Source organism: Camelina sativa, chromosome 20 (assembly GCF_030686135.1).
Source record: "Camelina sativa cultivar CO46 ecotype springtype chromosome 20, ASM3068613v1".
NCBI classification, from domain to species: domain Eukaryota; kingdom Viridiplantae; phylum Streptophyta; class Magnoliopsida; order Brassicales; family Brassicaceae; genus Camelina; species Camelina sativa.
Window position 1 is genome coordinate 9,417,013 of NC_141899.1, and position 18,792 is coordinate 9,435,804.

Genomic DNA, 18,792 nt, shown 5'->3' on the forward strand with positions numbered 1-18,792 from the left:
AAGCAACAGAGTAAATATGATTATTAAGAAGTTGGACCAAATCATTAAAACAAAATTAGCTTTAAAAAATCATTAGTTAAACAATAATACTAAAAGGTAATCTGATCTTGGCCGGTACGCAACCTCTTCTCGGTTCTCACCCTCTGACTTACATTGAATCTTGTCCCTAGACAAAATAACCATGTGATGTGTTGTTCATCATACACAAATCTCCGGCATGGACGGCTTCGAGTCTGAGCTTCGTGCTGCGTACAATCTATAAAATTTACTCTTCTTTAATCATTTACAAGATTCCATCTGTTTGTTTATTGAGTCTACCAAACTATTACACATATTTACACCAAAAAACAAAACGCTATATTCGGTGAATAAACCCAAAACGCATTAACCGTTTTAAATGGTGCACTAAAAAGTGTAAAAGCTACGCCGTCTTAAGCCCCACCACTCTCACTACTTTAAGCCACGCGCCACGATCGCGTGTGTGTCATCTTTTGGATCTACGGGAACCCCGCCAGTTAAAAGGACCCCACGCACGATTCACTCACACATACTCAGACTCTCTCCAAGTCTTTCCCTTTTTACGAAACCAAAGACTAGGGTCAAGAAAAAAGTTGAATGCTAATTACACCTTTGGATTTGTATTTGCTCGCTTAATATTCCCAAAGGCTGCTTCTTTCAGCCTTCTTACTCGTTTTCTCCTTCTGAATCTACTGAGAGAACAATAAAGTCTTCAGCTTTTGCAGTTTCTTCTTCTTCTTCTTCTTTAGATGTCGAAGAACCACCCATCTGTGGAAGACGATGAAGCCATGCCGCAAGTCTCTGTAGTGATTAAGAGATTCAAGCGTTTGAGGGTCGTGTTCGAGCCATCTCTAGGAGTCTTGGGTTTTTTCTTGGTGGGTTTGTGTTTAGTCTTCAGCTTCTTCTACCTCGATTACAGAACCGTGGCTAAGACTAAAAGTCATGACTTTTCGGATCAATCGGAGAGATTCCTTTGGCTTAAGGAGCTCGATGGGTTTGTAGAGAACAACACCAAAGTTGGGTTTCTTGAAGAGAGTGGGAGTGGTTGTAATGTCTTCGATGGTAAATGGGTTTGGGATGAATCGTATCCTTTGTATCAGTCCAAAGATTGCACCTTTCTTGATGAAGGATTCAGATGCACTGAGTTTGGCAGACCTGATTTGTTCTATACCAAGTGGAGATGGCAACCTAACCATTGTGATTTGCCCAGGTTTGTTCTTCTTTACAGAGCTTGCTACAGAGTCTTAAAGTCGCTTTCAGTATTCTTTGGTGTTTTGTTGTTATCTCTCAAATTCTTGTCATGCGTGTTCATTGTGATGTCATCGAAGTTTTGTATTATGATAAGTACCGAAGTAGCTTATCAAGGAGATAACAGAATTTGAGATGAGAAGCAGAAGAAATAGAGGTTGAGGTGAATAAATCAGAGGGAAGAAGGAAGAAGAAGGAGAGAGACGATGAAGGAAGAAGATGACATTGTTTTGATTAATTTCGATAATGTTTTACAGAGAATGGAAGTGAGATTAAATACAAAGAGACTTCTAAGTATTTTGGGCTTAAACAATAAACTAAATAATCAAGCCCATTAAGGCCTATTAAGCTTCTTGAGGTCGTATCAATACTTCCCTCTCGAAGAATCAACTTGTCCTCAAGTTGAAAGTCTCTCGCTAGTCTGCACAGTCCATGCTTTACACGATCATCTCTCGAGTTGGATAATGTCCCTGGAGTGATGTAGTAGTTTCTCAACCGTTTCTCATAAACCTGCAATGACGACACTCTCATGATCACAATAATTGTGATCACCCAAGTGCATAAGAGACATACACCTATGATCATCTTTACTTCAGTCCAACCCCACATCGCTTTCTTTCTTTTCTCTTTCTCGCTATAGGCACAATGCTCAGGCCATCCAGTTAGGCACCTAAACCATGAAACTTCTTCACTTGGTTGTAGCTCCGGTGGCCTCAACTTGTACATAATGGGATCATCCTGCAAATCTTTTTCTTCCCCGTCAGACTTGAACACTCCGATTTCAAAACATCTTACAATTATGTCTTGAATACCAGCTTCCCATTTTGTAGCCTGCTTATCACGGATTTGACCTTGAAGGAAATACCACCTCTTTAATTCGGATAACACTATAGTCATAACATCTAGGCTTCTATCCTTTTTTCCTCTATCAAATACCAACCATCTACACCTACTACTACTCGCCCCTGAAAGATCCATCTTGTCCTCAAGATGAAGTGACAAGCGCTGATTGTTCTGTAGCAGCGATGCTAAAGCTTCCAAAATTACCCAATTACACTCACTATCTAGCTTTTGTGTCTTCTCCTTGGGTCCATTTAGGAACATGTAATGACTTTGCTGTATCTTCTGGCTTGACACTAGAAACTCCTTACCAAATGTTTTGAATCCCCAAAACTCAGCAATGTCCAGTTCAATATGTATACTACTCTTCTCGAACCAATCCCACAGAAGCTGACTATCTTCTAAACCACCACACTCGCATACACGATTAGCTTTTCCATGATCCATTGGTTCTTTAATGTCGTTGCAAACTTCAATATTAGCATCGTGAACAATTATATCACGACCAAAGCAAACCACTAACCAATCTAGTTCAACTTGTGCAGCTGAGATTCCACCTGGTTCCCAATTAAAGTTAGCAGGTACAAGGTTGTAATGTAGTGTCTTGCCTGTTCCAGCTTTACTTGCAGAAGTAAGAACCTCAGCTTGACGACATTGCAGATCCTGAGATGTTGCTTGAAACTCCTTGACCCTACTAATGAATTCCTGAATCCTTCGTAGAAGTAGATTATGATTCCCATTAGACCCTTCACCGATTGTTCTTCCATTAACATCATGGACAACAAGACTCACTTCCCCAAGCTTACAATATATTTTCAGTCTCCTCCGTAGATGCTTAGCAACATCAACCATTTTATCAAAACCAGAAGATTCCACTAACCAGTCATGTAGAGCTTGGCCAGCTAAGAACCCACCAGGTTCCCATACTTGGTTATCTTGAAATAAATCATTGAACAGATTCTTTTTGGTACCCACTTGAACAGAGAGACATCTGACATAAGCCACAAACTTTTCCAACAGCAGACCTGAGTCATTCTTTGTCATAATTGAAACGGTATCAAGCTTGAAACTCTCTTCTAAGCTGTTTCCATGATTAGCTAATTCTGCACCAAGCTTCCCCGACACATAATTCTTAGGAGGGAACCAAAGTAATTCCTCTTCTTTACCCGCTCTCTTCTCTTGAGAAGGACCCTTCTCCTGCAATTGTTTGAAATGAGTTCTAGATTTTGCAGAACAAGTATAACCAAATCGCATACCATAGTTTGCCAAACATGTTGCCAACGCTGAACTTCTCTTTCTTGATCCCCTCTCGCATTCGAATCTTCGTTTCATTCCATTATTTTTCACCTTTGGTAACGGCTTTGGAGATGTTGCATAAACTTTGGAATCCGGTGTTGATGCCGAGATAAGGTCATCAACACTCACATTCAACTGATTCAAAGGAGGGAACGCAAACAATTGAGAGCTGTTTTTCACCTTTTTCTTAGCAACTACCCAAGAGTAATGCTTCGATCTGAAGGAGGCTATCACCACTCGATATCTTTCTCTTGACCTTCTTTTCTGAAACTCGTGGAATCGATGCTTGAAAAGAGCTCTTCGAGTTCCTCTTTGTTGCTTTTCCTTTGCCATAAGAACTGCTATCGAACGGAACCTATCATCACCTAGGTACAACTGATTCCGTGGTGAACGAACTCGGAAGGCCAGATGCAAAGAGTGATAACGATGATCCTTCTTCATATTTCTTTTCCGAGCCTTGTGATAGCTTTGCCTGAAGCGCATCCTTCGCTTTCTGAAATTTTTAGCAACAAATGGATCCTTAAAGGTCCAATCTGTGTAATAAGCCTTTTGGACTTGAACGCCCACCACTTGTTCAACAGATGTCCCAAAAGAGATTTCTGAGGTCCTTTGCGGTGTAGGATCTGAGGGTGGAAGATATAGACTCGTCGTGATGGTTTGTTGCCGAGATGGTGGAAGATCCGGATTCACCATGGTGATTTGAGGAACCGATGATGGAACAGATGAACTCGCCGTGTCGCGTAACCAGCGCACATATTCATCGTACTGCGCCCTCAGCTTCACCCGGAGCTGTTCGATCGTCTCGCCAAGCTCGGCAGAAGACGGCGACTGAACGAGATGAGCAGCTTGAGTAGTATAGTTCTCCATTGTTTTTTTTTTTTTTTTTAAACTCTCAATGAAAGCACCAATTGATAAGTACCGAAGTAGCTTATCAAGGAGATAACAGAATTTGAGATGAGAAGCAGAAGAAATAGAGGTTGAGGTGAATAAATCAGAGGGAAGAAGGAAGAAGAAGGAGAGAGACGATGAAGGAAGAAGATGACATTGTTTTGATTAATTTCGATAATGTTTTACAGAGAATGGAAGTGAGATTAAATACAAAGAGACTTCTAAGTATTTTGGGCTTAAACAATAAACTAAATAATCAAGCCCATTAAGGCCTATTAAGCTTCTTGAGGTCGTATCATATTATTTGCCTTAAAGATAGTTTAGGATTTAGGAAAATGGTTCTGGCATACATAGATTAGTAAATGCTTCTTTGCAATTAGTTAGCTGACCTTTGTTTGTTATGAAATGGATTAGATTTGACGCGAAGTTGATGCTGGAGAAGCTAAGGAACAAGCGGCTAGTGTTTGTAGGAGACTCAATTGGAAGAAACCAATGGGAGTCTCTTCTCTGTATGCTATCTTCTGCTATCAGGAACAAGAATTTGGTTTACGAAGTGAACAATAGACCCATCACAAAGCACATGGGCTTCTTTGTGTTCAGGTTTCATGACTACAACTGCACTGTTGAATACTATAGAGCACCTTTCTTGGTTCTCCAAAGCCGTCCACCTAAAGGATATCCAGAAAAGGTTAAGACGACTCTTAAACTTGAGACAATGGATTGGACTGCTGACAAGTGGAGAGATGCGGATATATTAGTGTTTAACACTGGTCATTGGTGGAACTACGAGAAAACTATCCGCGGGTTAGCTTCTTTCTTTCTTGTTTAACATTCTCAGAACTAATCAGAATTGGTTTTGGTTCCCTGACTGATCTTTGGATTTGTGACTGCGCAGAGGTTGTTACTTTCAAGTAGGAGAAAAAGTGAGAATGAGAATGAAGATAGAGCATGCACATAGACGAGCTATGAAGACTGTTATGAGATGGATACAAGAAGAGGTTGATTCAAACAAGACACAGGTCTTCTTTCGCACATTTGCTCCTGTGCATTTCAGGTTTGTCACGCATATATATATTTACAAAACAGGAATTCTTGGATCAAAATCTTAAAGCTTTCCATTCAATTGATGTCTTCGTTTCATTCAGGGGAGGAGATTGGAGAACAGGGGGAACATGTCATATGGAGACACTGCCAGATTTTGGAGCTACTCTGGTTCCACCAGAGACATGGGAACACATAAAGCTCCTTCAAGATGTCTTGTCATCGTCTTTTTACTACTCGAAAAGATCAGAGGCAGTTAAGCTGAAAGTGTTGAACATAACAGCGATGGCTGCTCAAAGAAACGATGGCCACCCATCACTGTACTACTTGGGCTTAGCTGGTCCTGCACCGATCCGCAGGCAAGACTGCAGCCATTGGTGTCTTCCTGGAGTTCCTGATTCGTGGAATGAGCTTCTTTATGCATTGTTTCTTAAGCACGAAGGCTATTCAAGATCAAACAGTGGCGATACAGACAACTTTACATAATGAAACTTTGGTAGAAACAGCTGTTGCAGGATTTATAACGGCTGAGAGATTTTGATTGGGTGGAGAATATATGTAATTACTGACGACTAGGTTAAGCAACTTTGTATAAATTTCAAAGATTTGAGTGACCTCATCATATCACAGATTATTAGTTCACAAGTGTTTTTGGTATACAATGAGTATGTTACACTTGCAGAACTTTATTTTCCCTTTTAATAATACAAAATAAATTTATATATAATTTTTTTTATAGAAAAAGCGAAGGTAGGTTCTTCAAATCAATCCAGATGGTGGTTTGGTCTCCACGTTAAATTCTCGCACGGTGATGATGATGATGATGGTGACGATGATGATGATGATGATAAGGACGAGAGGCTATGGGTTGACGATGATGATGAAGAAGAAGAAAAGTGCCATAAGTGGCGGCAATACGAGAGGCCTTCTTCGAATTCGACCCTGAAACAGGTTTTACCCTTTTCCACGTCAACTAGTTTCATCTGCATCTCATCGTCGTGATCGGTGCAACCGGTGACGACGACGACGCATAATCCGAGAAGCACAACCACACAACCTATGCTTATAAGAAGAATATAAATAATTTCCATTATGTGTTTCTTTTTTCTTTTGGCTTCTAAGAATTTTTTTGAGAAATTGTTGTTAATATGGTTTATCGAACATGTATATTCATTTTGTGAGTAAAAATCTTGGGGGGTTTTATTCCATTATTGGACAGTAATTAGGATAGAATTTAATTGAAAAAGATTTTAGATTGAAGAAGATAATCTAATTAGGATACAATTTAATTGGAAAATTTGCTTAATTTATGGAAAAAAATATTTTAGATTGAAAAAGATAATTATTGAGAATTTGATTGGTGACTAGATTCATTGGGTAGGGAGGGATATGAGAGGATATGGGATGATGATGGTGATGATCGATGTCGATGATGAAGAAGATAGTGCCATAAGAGGGAACATGAGAAACCTTAGACTTTTGTTTTTTGTTTTAATTTTGACATCCATGAGAGAGAGACCTTTCTTCGACTTTGAAACATTTTGTGTACCCTTTTCCACGTCAACCAGATTCTTATCTCCACCGGTACCAACGTCCAAGACACATCATGCGAAAAATACAAACCATGGTTATAATTTATAAGAAAACCAACTCAAAGCTCCATCTTTTCTCAAGAAATGTTTTGGAATACAATACAAGCATATAGCATTGGTAACAAATAATCCGTATTATAATAATCTAAACACCATCTCAAGTGAAAGGAAATCGAAGGTAAGATCTTCAAATCAATCCAGCAGTCGGTTGGACTCAACGTGAAAACATGGCACTGTGGTGATGATGATGATGATGATGATGATGATGATGATGATGATGATGGTGAAAAGGATGAGAGGCAATGGGATGATTGTGGCGATGAAGAGGAAGAAAAGTGCCATAAGTGGCAGCACAACGAGAGACCTCCGACTCTGAAACATGTTGTGTAACTGGTTCACCCTTTTCCACGTCAACTAGTTTCGTCTGCTCATCGTCGTGATCGGTGCAACCGGTGACGACGACACATAATCCGAGAAGCGCAACCACACAACCGATGCTTATAAGAAGAATATAAATAATTTCCATTATGTATTTTTCTTATGGCGTCTAAGAAAATTTTGAGAGGTTGTTGTTAATAGGGTTTTATAAACAAACGCTTATTATGGAACATATATTAAATTTGTGAGTCAAATCGCGGTTTCTATTCCATTAAGAGACAATTTAATTGGAAAATTTGCTAATAAATCTAAAAAATCTTTCAGATTGGAAAAAATATTTTATTGAGATTTTAATTGGTGATAGATTCATTGGGTAAGGACGGATATATAAATTACGAATTAGGTTGTAAATATGAGAAGGATGAGGCGTCATGATGATGAAAAGGATGGATATGGGATGATATCGATGAAGAAGAAAAGTGCCAAATAAAATGGCAATATGAGAAACGGGGAAAAACTCGAAAAATACGCCATCTAATTTTTTTGGATATTTAATACCTGTAGTTATTAAATTGGACAAAAATATCTGGTTTAGTTTCCGTTGTCTTCAAAAACTATTGTTTTATTTATAATGGTAGATTCATACTTACGACTTAACAGTCATTAACATACTTAACAGAATTGTAACACATGGAAGAATTTAATGAACCGAACCCGATCCGAACCCAAAGTTTAGAAATACCTGAAAGGGTTCTATACTTCTGAATCCAAAAACCCAAAAATCCGAAATACTTGATCCGAACCCGAACAGGTTCCTGAATGCCCAGGCCTAGTCTCTCAAATCGAAAAAAAGCAGAGACGCAAATGGGTCTTACCTGAAATCGATGCAAAATCTCGTTTTTAAATTTAATATAAAAATAAGCTAAAAACATGAATAAATTAAAATCACTAAAACATATTCAACACAAAATAAAGGGTTTTTTGGTCTTTTACATATATTGTATCCATATACAAATATCAAACTACAAAACAAACATAATTGCGTCAAGATATAATTTATGGACACATGAACCAATTACACAAACGAACGTCATCTAGATATTGCGTTCAGATACTGCGTCTTGTGCCTAGTTCACCAAAGAAACAGGGCCCTGATAAAAGTGTGTCGTGGATCCTACATGACGGCCAACACAATTGCCTTCGTACCGTTCCTCTTTGTTGTGTGTCTCCTCTTCACTCAACCTGGAGTTTCAACCCCAGAATCTCTGGTTGACGTGGAAAAGGGCACACAAAATGTTTCACAGTCGAAGAAAGGTCTCTTAAGGATGTCAAAAACAAAAACAAAAGTCTAAGGTTTCTCATGTTGCCACTTATATATATGGCACTTTTCTTCTTCATCATCGATCATCACCCTATAGCCTCCCATCCTTTTCATCATCATGACGCCTTATCCTTTTCATATTTACCTCCTAATTAGTAATTTACATATCCCCCTTACCCAATGAATCTAGTCACCAATCAAAATCTCAATAATTATTTTTTCCAATCTAAAATATTTTTTTTAGATTTATTTAGCAAATTTTCCAATTAAATTGTAACTACCGTCCAATAAAAGGAATAAAAACCACGATTTTACTCACAATATATATATATATATGTTCCATAATAAGCGTTTGTTTATAAAACCCTATTAACAACAATCTCTCAAAAATTTCTTAGACGCGAAAAGAGAAACACATAATGGAAATTATTTATATTGTTCTTATAAGCATCGGTTGTGTCTTCTCGGATTATGTTAAATATTAAAATAACAGTATTAATTATTTAGTACTAATTTAATTGAAAATAAAATTTACTTACCATTATGATATATATTTTATTATTCGTAAGTAAAACACACAAAAAAACTTGAAGAAGATAATCCTACTATATTAATTGAGAAGTACAAATATGAAACTAACCTTAAAATGTGTAAAAAATTACATTCAATTGCCATTAGAAAAAAATAATTAAGCTTAATTAACTAATTTAAATAAATATAATTAATTAAAAAATAAAAAACACTCACATATCAAATATTAAAAAATCAAAAAAATCTAAAATAATATTTTCTTTCTCTAATAAATAATGGACGAAATTACTAATTATTTTTTTCAAAAATAAATAAACCAATCAGAATTTTAAAAACTAAGATTTTACATCCAAGTATACAATACAATTATTTTAATAACTAAATTCCAAGATTTTGTTAAGTTTTTAAATTATGATTCTCCTATCACCTTTATTTTATTTTATTTACAAATTGTTTGGGATTTTCATATAATACTTATAATTTAAAATGCATATTTTTTTCTGCATATGTTGTGATTTGAATTTTTTAAAACGAATATATATTTACTCATTGTATGAAAATGTGTGTTTTAATTTCTACATTGGCAGGTTGGTAAAACTAAATTTCTATAAATGATAAATTAATAATTTTTATTTGCTCACAATTATAATATTAAAATTACTATTTTATATTTCACAAAATAATGATGCAAATACAACAAACAAACAATATAAAACTGTAATAATACGTCAAAAATAAAATACTATAATATTTTAAAATAATTATTATTCAAATAGACTAATAGATTTACATAACAATTTAAAACAAATATTATCTCAAACAAAATAACTTTAAAAAAAAAAAAACAATAATTTTTATTATTATATTATATATATTTTTTTTAAATGTTGACCCGTGCTTTAAGCACGGGATATATCCTAGTTAGTTTATTAAAATGAATTTCTGATTACTTGATGAGAATATTATTGTAGTTTTACTTATGTTTTGCTTAAATTTTATTTATGTTTTACTTAAGTGTTACTTATGTTTTGCTTAATTTTAATTATGTTTTACTTTGTAAATTCTAAGGCATGTAACTATAAGTGAACTGTGAACATATAAAAAACCTAAATAAATCCATATATAATCAACTTGAGTACGTACGGATTGTCTTCTACGCCTTGAACAGAGATATCAGAACTTGCAGTACCCATTTTACCGTAATCTTTTATTATAATGTTCTCTCGTCATTTTATATAGGTTTTGCTGATTTAATAACCTCCAAATTAAAATGGCAACACTCATTAGGCAAAGGTAAAACAATGGTATATTTATTTCTTACAACCATTTTAATCCATATGAGGATAATCGTTTTTCATACATTAATTATTTTGTAATTAGAATTAGAATCCAGGAGGAAAAAAAAATATAACTTAAACTAATACTAAGTTTTTAGAAATTTGTATGTTGTTTTTTGATAACTAGAACGGTTATCGTGGCCAACGAAGAGCAAAATAATGAGGATATGGAGATATATAACGCTCAACTCGAACCCTATATTTCACAGATTAAAGAAAAATAACTATGCACCCTACATAATTTGTTATCACTGTATGTGATTTATATTATTAAGCTAGCCGTACGTTTATTTTACAAACCTTTTTCTTACATATATATATATATATATATATATATATATATATATATATATATATATATATACGTCAATTTTCTTTAAAAACAAACAAAAAAAGAAACTTTGTTGACCAAAAAAAAAAAAAAACAAAAAAGAAGAAGTTCCACGTAAATGCAATGCACGTATGTAGAGCCTACACTCTCCACAGTTCACTCGACACGAACACGAGTTCCTAAATACTTGTAATCTTGAAATCATGAACAGCATGCATATATAGTCCCAACTCTTAAGAACATTAGTAATCAAAGAGAGAGTGTAACAACCCGTCCTGTGGACCTCACTAACCCCCGCTAGCTTGCCCCCATAAGCTTCAAGCTGGCTTTGCAGGGCATCGATCTTAACCCATCACTGTGAATATCCAAATCCACCAGTAGGTTATTGGTGCACCAGGTATTAGTTTAAACGGAAGTAAAGAGTTTTGTATAAAGATTCAAGTAGAAAGTAATGAACAACATGAGAGTAAAAGAAAGATATAATTCCATAAGTGTATCAATTACGATGTCGGTTAAGTGCCTTTAAATAGAAGAGAAAACTAGGACTACTCCCTTTATACTCAACAATATGGAGATAGTGATATAAAGAGAGAGAAGGGACTGATCCAAAGAGTGATAGTGACATATCGTGATCTCACAAAGAGAAGCAACTCGTGACCTTATCTCCCAACAGCTACAAGGCGACTTCGAGATCCTTCTAATTGGCTTTACTAAGTGATTCAGCCTCCTCTCTTCTCAATACATTGATATGACTCGGCCTTATTTATAATCGTACGGACGGATAGAACATGGTCAATACTCCCCCTCAAGCTTAGCCGAATGAAATGGCTAAGCTTGGAACCCATGAAGCATCACCTCGTTAAAAACCTTAACATAGAAAACCACGTGGGACAAAACTATGTTAAGGAAAAGAGTGTGATCTCCACAAGTTAGGAGAGTGCCTCATGGTCGAGTAGGATCTACAAGTCCAAGCTTGCTATGAATATAATCGCAAACTTGAAGACTCGCAGCCTTAGTGAAGATGTCAGCTAATTGATTGCTTGGTGTGTGGCATGGTAGGATTACTCATTCTTCAATATTTTCTCGAACCTTGTGGCAGTCTACCTCAATGTGTTTTGTTCTCTCATGAAATAATGAGTTGGTGGCGATGTGTATTGCAGCGTTGTTGTCACAATGCATAATGATCGGTTGATCGGATTCAACTCCAAGATCCTTGAGAAGAGCTTTGAGCCAGGTTAGTTCATTTGTAAGCTTCTTCATGGCTCTATATTCGGACTCAGCACTTGACCAGGAGACGACCTTCTGCTTCTTTGACTTCAAAGTTACTAGATTGCCGCCTATAAATGTACAATATCCGGTTGTTGATCTCCTATCCATCGTATCACCGGCATAGTGTGCATCACAATACCCTACAAGCTCCGTGTTGTTATTCTTTCCCATCCATATCCCTTGGCCAGGGCTTCCCTTAAGGTAGCAAAGAATCCTCTCCACCGTGTTCCAGTCGAAATTGGTCGGTGCTTTCATATGTTGACTCATTTGATTCACCGCATAGCATAAGTTTGGTCTTGTGATCGTAAGATAGATCAATTTGCCCACAAGCCGTCGGTCTCGCCCCACATCTTCATATGGCTCAACTAACTTGCTAACCGGATTTGGCGTCTTCTTCATCTCCCCCTTTCGCTTGACCTGGTAGCCCTCTTCAAGCGGTGTAGAGACCGGTTTGGCGCCAAGCTTACCTGTTTCTTGTAAAAGATCAAGTGTATACTTCCTTTGAGATAGAAACAACCCCTCCGGAGAGCGAGAGATTTCAATCCCAAGAAAGTATTTGAGCTCACCAAGATCCTTAATATCAAAAGTTGAATTAAGGAGAGTTTTAGTTGTAGAAATACCGTCCTTATCATTGCCAGAGATGATTATGTCATCGACATAGACAAGAACCACCACAAGACCAACATTGGTCCGAAGAGTAAACAGCGTGTGATCAGCCCCAGACCGTTTGAAACCATGATTGCGGAGTGTGGAGCTCAGTTTGTGGTACCATGCCCAAGGAGATTGTTTCAAGCCGTATATCGCTTTCCGAAGGCAGAGAACCTTGCCCGGAGCAATAGTAGCTTCCAAGCCCGGAGGAGGGTGCATATAGACCTCCTCTGCAAGCTCCCCCTGAAAGAACACATTCTTGACATCCATTTTCCATAAGTCCCATGATAGGTTGGTAGCCAGTGAGAGAACAACTCGAACCGTGTGTAACTTGGCGACCGGAGCAAATGTCTCGGTGTAGTCAGTACCGTAGGTTTATGTAAAGCCACAAGCCACCAAGCGAGCTTTGTAGCGTTCCACCTCACCAGTGCTCAAATATTTGATAGTGAACACCCACTTGGAGCTCACCGCTTTCTTCCCTGGTGGTAGGTAGTGCAGCGGATTATTAAGATAACGAGTAGTAAAGCTAATCAATTGAAAAGAAGAACCAATTCAATGAAGAGACGAGATGCTCGTGCTAAGAACTTGATGACTTGTGGAACAAGAAACAAGCTAGGAAGACTTTAAAAGAAGAATAATTCTTCTATGTTATTAAAATATCAAAAGCTGCCTCTTCCAAGAGACTTAACAAACCTATATATAATTCCTACGATATCTAGGGTATCATGCGTAGGATTAAAATAAGGAAAACTCTAAGTAGATATTAGGTGGAACAAACCTCCACTCTCGTATAAGGATAAACCGACAATTAAAAATAAAAGCTCATGAATAAAAGAAAAACCAAACGAAGTCCAGAACGAAAGAGGTGTATACGCTACATCAGGTCCTCCGGGGTAAGAGAAAAATTCGTCCTCGAATTTTCCACATCGTCCACATCATAATCACCCAAATAAGGAACCAAGTGGTTGACTTTAAATACATCGGCTGTCTTCATATGAGGAGGAAGACGAAGACTGTAAGCATTGTTGTTTATCTTCTCTAGCACATCAAGTGGACCTATCTTCCTCGCTTTGAGCTTATTATAAGTACCTGGTGGAAAACAATCTTTAGTAAGGACAGCCCATCACCCACCTTAAACTGAAGATCCCGACGATGCAGATCCGCACTTGTCTTATACTTTGCACTTGCAGCCTCTAAGTTGGACCTAACTTGACGATGAAGCTCAACAAAGTCTTCAACCAAATCACATGCTCTGCCATGGCCACGGTACGATCAGGTGCAATGTTCAAATCGAGGGGACTACGAGGAATCAAACCATAGACAATGCGAAACGGGCTGAAGCCAGTAGAACGATTCACAGCATGATTATGAGAAAACTCAGCCTGACACAAAACATTGTCCCATGAACGAATGTTATCACCGACCAAACACCATAGAAGATCCCCGAGAGCACGGTTTGTGACTTCGGTCTGCCCATCAGTTTGAGGATGATACGCGGAACTCATGTCTAAACTAGTACGCAACATTCGCCATAAAGATCGCCAAAATGACTAAGAAACCGTGAGTCACGATCAGACACAATAGAGCAAGGCAATCCATGCAGCTTGTATACTTCACGAAAGAACAAGATATCAACCTTTAAAGCGTCAATAGTCTTTTTACAAGCGACAAAGTGAACCATTTTGGAAAAACGATCAACGACCACAAAGATGGAGTCATTGCCGCGTTGTGTTCGAGGAAAACCAAGAAAAAAATCCATGCTTATATCTGTCCATAGCTGAGTTGGTATTGGTAAAGGCATATAGAGACCTGCGTCTGAAGCATGTCCTTTTGCAGCTTGACACACACCACAACGCAAGACATAACGTTTAACGTCACGCATAATTGTTGGCCAAAAATAAGAAGCCATGACAAGCTGAACCGTTCGATCTCTGCCCACATGACCTTCACCATGAAGTTCTTTAATCACTTGCAACCGGAGACTACATTCAGAAAGACATAACTTATCCCCTTGAAACAAAAAGCCATCAAACAGAAAATACTCCAAACTCAACCCAGCATGAATGTCACGCCACATTTTACCAAAGAATGCATCCGTCGAATACAGCTCGGGCAAAATAGAGAAACCCGAAACAGACACATGTAGTGTGGCTAAGAGAGCGTGACGACGACTAAGAGCATCAGCAACTTTGTTTAAAGTATCCGCCTTATGTTTAATAACAAACGTAAACTGTTGTAGATAGGCAAACCAAGATGCGTGTCGAGCCGAAACTTTTTCTTGAGAACCCATATGTTTTAAAGCATCATGGTCCGTAAAGAGAACAAACTCCTTGTGAAAGAGATAATGCCGCCAATGTTTAACCGCTTGAACCACCGCATATAACTCAACATCATAAGTGCTATACCGACCACGAGCACCCGCAATTTTCTCGCTAAAGAAAGCAATGGGCTTGCCATGCTGACTCAAAACAGCGCCTATACCAGTCTTTGAGGCATCGGAATGAACTTCAAAAGGAACCGTAAAATTTGGCAAGGCTAAAACCGGAGCTGAAGTAAGCTTAGACTAAATAAGAGTAAAAGCACGCTCAGCATCGGCAGACCACTGGAACTGTGCATGCTTAAGACAGTCGATTATGGGGGACATGATACTGCTAAAATGAGCAACAAATCTCCGGTAAAATGATGCTAAACCATGAAAACTACAAACATCGGAGACTGAACGCGGAGTCGGCCAAGAACGGATTGCATCTACTTTTGCTGGATCCACCGATAATCCATTTGTGGAGACAGCATAGCCAAGGAAAAGAACCTGATTCACGCAAAACGTACACTTCTTCGATGCAGCATAAAACTTATCACGTCAGAGGACCAACAAGACATCACGCAAGTGCGAGATATGATCGTCAAGAGAAGAGCTGAAGATCAAAATATCATCAAAATAAACAACCACAAACTTGCCTATAAAAGGACGAAGAGCTTGATTCATGATGCGCATAAATGTACTCGGAACGTTAGATAACCCAAACGGCATAACAAGCCACTCAAACAGGCCTTCACGTGTTTTAAAGGCGGTCTTCCACTCATCTCTTGGCCGTATGCGAATTTGATGATAGCCACTCTTGAGATCCAGCTTGGTGAAAATAGAAGCATTGCCAATTTGATCCAACAAATCATCTAAACGCGGGATTGGAAAGCGATAGCGGATTGTTATCTTGTTGATCGCACGGCTGTCCACACATATACGCCATGTCCCATCTTTCTTAGGAATCAACAAAGCCGGAACAGCGCAAGGGCTAAGACTTTCACGTACATGTCCCTTAGCTAACAGATCTTCAACCTGTTTACGTAAATCATCATGTTCCATAGGACTCATTCAGTAATGGGGACGGTTCGGAAGCGACGCATTAGGGACCAAGTCAATACAATGCTGTATATCGCGAAGTGGAGGTAACTCTGCGGGAAGATCAGCTGGGAAACATCACAAAATTCAGCAAGAAGAGTGATAGTGACATGTCGTGGTCTTACAAAGAGATGCAACCCGTGACCTTATCTCCCAACGGCTACAAGGCGACTTCGAGATCCTTCTAATGGGCTTACTAAGTGATTCGGCCTCCTCTCTTCTCAATACATTGATATGACTCGGCCTTATTGATAATCGTACGGACGATCGTATGGACGGATAGAACATGGTCAATACCAGGCGTTCCTCGAACCCTGGTCACTACCCTTTAACAACCTGCCCACAGGACAAGCTGTCACCAATTGATCTGCAGATCAACTGGTGACAGCTTGTCCTGTGGGTAGGTTGTTAAAGGGTGGGGACCAAGGCTCGAAGAACGTCTGGCGCACCAATAACCTATTGGTGGATTTAGATGTGAGTTCCTTTCCACGGTGAGGGGTTAAGATCGATGCCCTGTAGGGCCAGCTTCGGGCCTATGGGGACAAGCTAGCGGGGGCTAGTGGGGTTCACGGGACCTGTAGACATTCCAATTGGCGGGGAGAAAAGACAGAGGAAGCCTAGTAGTAACTGAAAATCCTTTGAAAAACTATCTCAGAAGGTGTTATTTTATTGGACATATTTTTCAACTAAAAAACAATAAAAAGTCTCATAGAATCATGCAAAGTATCAGTTTTTTAAAAAGTTATGAAATTTTAAATAACAGTAGATTTCAAGTAAGTTTTATAAATCATTGATTGAATAACAAGAGATTGTAGAGTAGTTAAAATAATTTTACATAAATTCAAGTTAAATAACATAGGATTTTAAAAGATTTTTTAAAATCATCAATTAAATAACATAAAATTTTAAAAACTCTTTAAAATCTTTTAAAATACCAAGTTCAATATCCTCTTAAAGTCAAAGGAGAGAGAGAAAATGGACAGTACGGCAAATAAATGGAGAATTTAATGCACCAACCAGCGTCTAGACTCTAGATTGACACATACAGTGTATATATATACTCTTTATGTTTCACAAAAAGTGACATTCTAGTCTGATTTTTTGTTTCAAAATAAGTGTCATTTTAGATTTTTAATGTAAAATTAAGCATAAATTTCCAATTTTAACCTCATATTCTTTGAAAAATATCAAGAGTTAATTTCAATTTTAAGAGTGTAAGAGATATTTTTATATGTTTTCTTAATTTGTGTGCAAAGTGTCAAAATGATACTTATCATGAAACAGAGGGAATATGTATAAAGAAAAAGGTTTATTATGAAACGGAGACAATATGTATAAAGAAATAGGTTTGTAAAATAAAGTAATAAACGTACGGCTAGCTTAATAATAAAAATCACATACACTGACTACAATTTTTTTTCTTTTTTTTTGTCAACTTACAAATTATGTAGGGTTGTTATTTTTCTTTAATCTATAAAATATCGGGTTCGAGTTGATCGTTATATATTAGGCATGCATCTACATCTACATCTACTCATTATTAAATTAGCAAAAAACAAAACATCCAAATTTCTAAAAGATTAATTTTAAAATTAGTTTAATTTTTTTTTTTCATATTGGATTACAAAATAATGTCTGAAACCATTATCCTCATATATATGGATAAAAATGGTTGTAAGAATGAGGATAATAAATGAGTTTGCATTATTGTCAAAAAAAAAAGAATGAGTTTGCATCATCAGTCAAAAGCAAAGTACAACACGTTTTTCTTAGTTATAGCAACAACATTTAATACTTGAGAGTTCAGTTTACACTAGGTCCAAGCCGATATCCCTCTTCAGTACAGTCCACGAAACATTCACCTGATCCGTATTGATAATCCACACACAGAGCGATACAATGATCATATGTAATTTTTCTGATCTCTGCACCCACACATAACCACAATTAAGAAAAAAGTAAAAATATTTGCAAGTATATATAAAATTATGTATAACAACATGTCCAAACATTATTTTAAAGTTTTGAATACATGTCTATATACGGACTCCAAAAGTTATGATCATTATCAATTCTATGTGTTGTAGTTATTGCTGTGAGAATTCGATCATTATTGCTAATTGGCATATAATAAACAAAAAAAAATTTAGATATACAAGAGGCAATAAATTAATGGTATGGTTGGATAACGAAACTGCTAATATAACAATGTGAAAAAGTTAATTGAAAGGATGATGTTATTTTTCTGGATCTTCTAGAGAGACTCCACTTACATAATCTTAGTCTTTGGAAATGTCATATTTCCCATAATTTTGTTTAATCGTACTACTAAATGTTTTTCCATTTATGCTAAACCTATTTTTTGGGCAAAGAACATTTTGTTTTTTTTTTTGTGTATTTTGAACATATAGTTTGACTAGTATATCTACTGACTATTTAATGAAAACAAATATTTAATGTATGTGAAATTTATCACAAATATGTACAATAATTTATAAAAATATCTAATTGCTTAGAACATCTTTAACTGGTAAACTAATGGTAGGATATAAATTATGATGAAAGGTTTTGTTTTTTGTTTTTTTGTTCGTGCGTTCGTTATACTTGCGAGAAACGCTTACACGTGCGTACGTAATCGAAGTTCAACAGACCTT

General features: G+C 37.1%; 2 protein-coding genes across 2 annotated transcripts; one reads left to right on the plus strand and one right to left on the minus strand.

Annotated features, from left to right (window-relative positions):
• Window positions 1-54: 54 nt before the first annotated feature.
• LOC104770267 (protein trichome birefringence-like 11) lies at window positions 55-5,986 on the plus strand. Its single transcript, XM_010494665.3, has 4 exons — window positions 55-1,228; window positions 4,705-5,094; window positions 5,186-5,344; window positions 5,436-5,986. The coding sequence occupies exons 1-4, from the start codon at window positions 768-770 to the stop codon at window positions 5,815-5,817; spliced, it is 1,392 nt and encodes a 463-aa protein (XP_010492967.2). The 5' UTR covers window positions 55-767; the 3' UTR covers window positions 5,818-5,986.
• LOC147918654 (uncharacterized) lies at window positions 1,474-4,469 on the minus strand. The gene is made up of 2 exons (XM_087505729.1): window positions 3,363-4,469; window positions 1,474-3,303 (listed from the first exon to the last, which is right to left on the minus strand). Exons 1-2 carry the CDS (start codon window positions 3,363-3,365, stop codon window positions 1,501-1,503), a joined length of 1,806 nt encoding a protein of 601 aa, XP_087361855.1. The 5' UTR covers window positions 3,366-4,469; the 3' UTR covers window positions 1,474-1,500.
• Window positions 5,987-18,792: the final 12,806 nt, after the last annotated feature.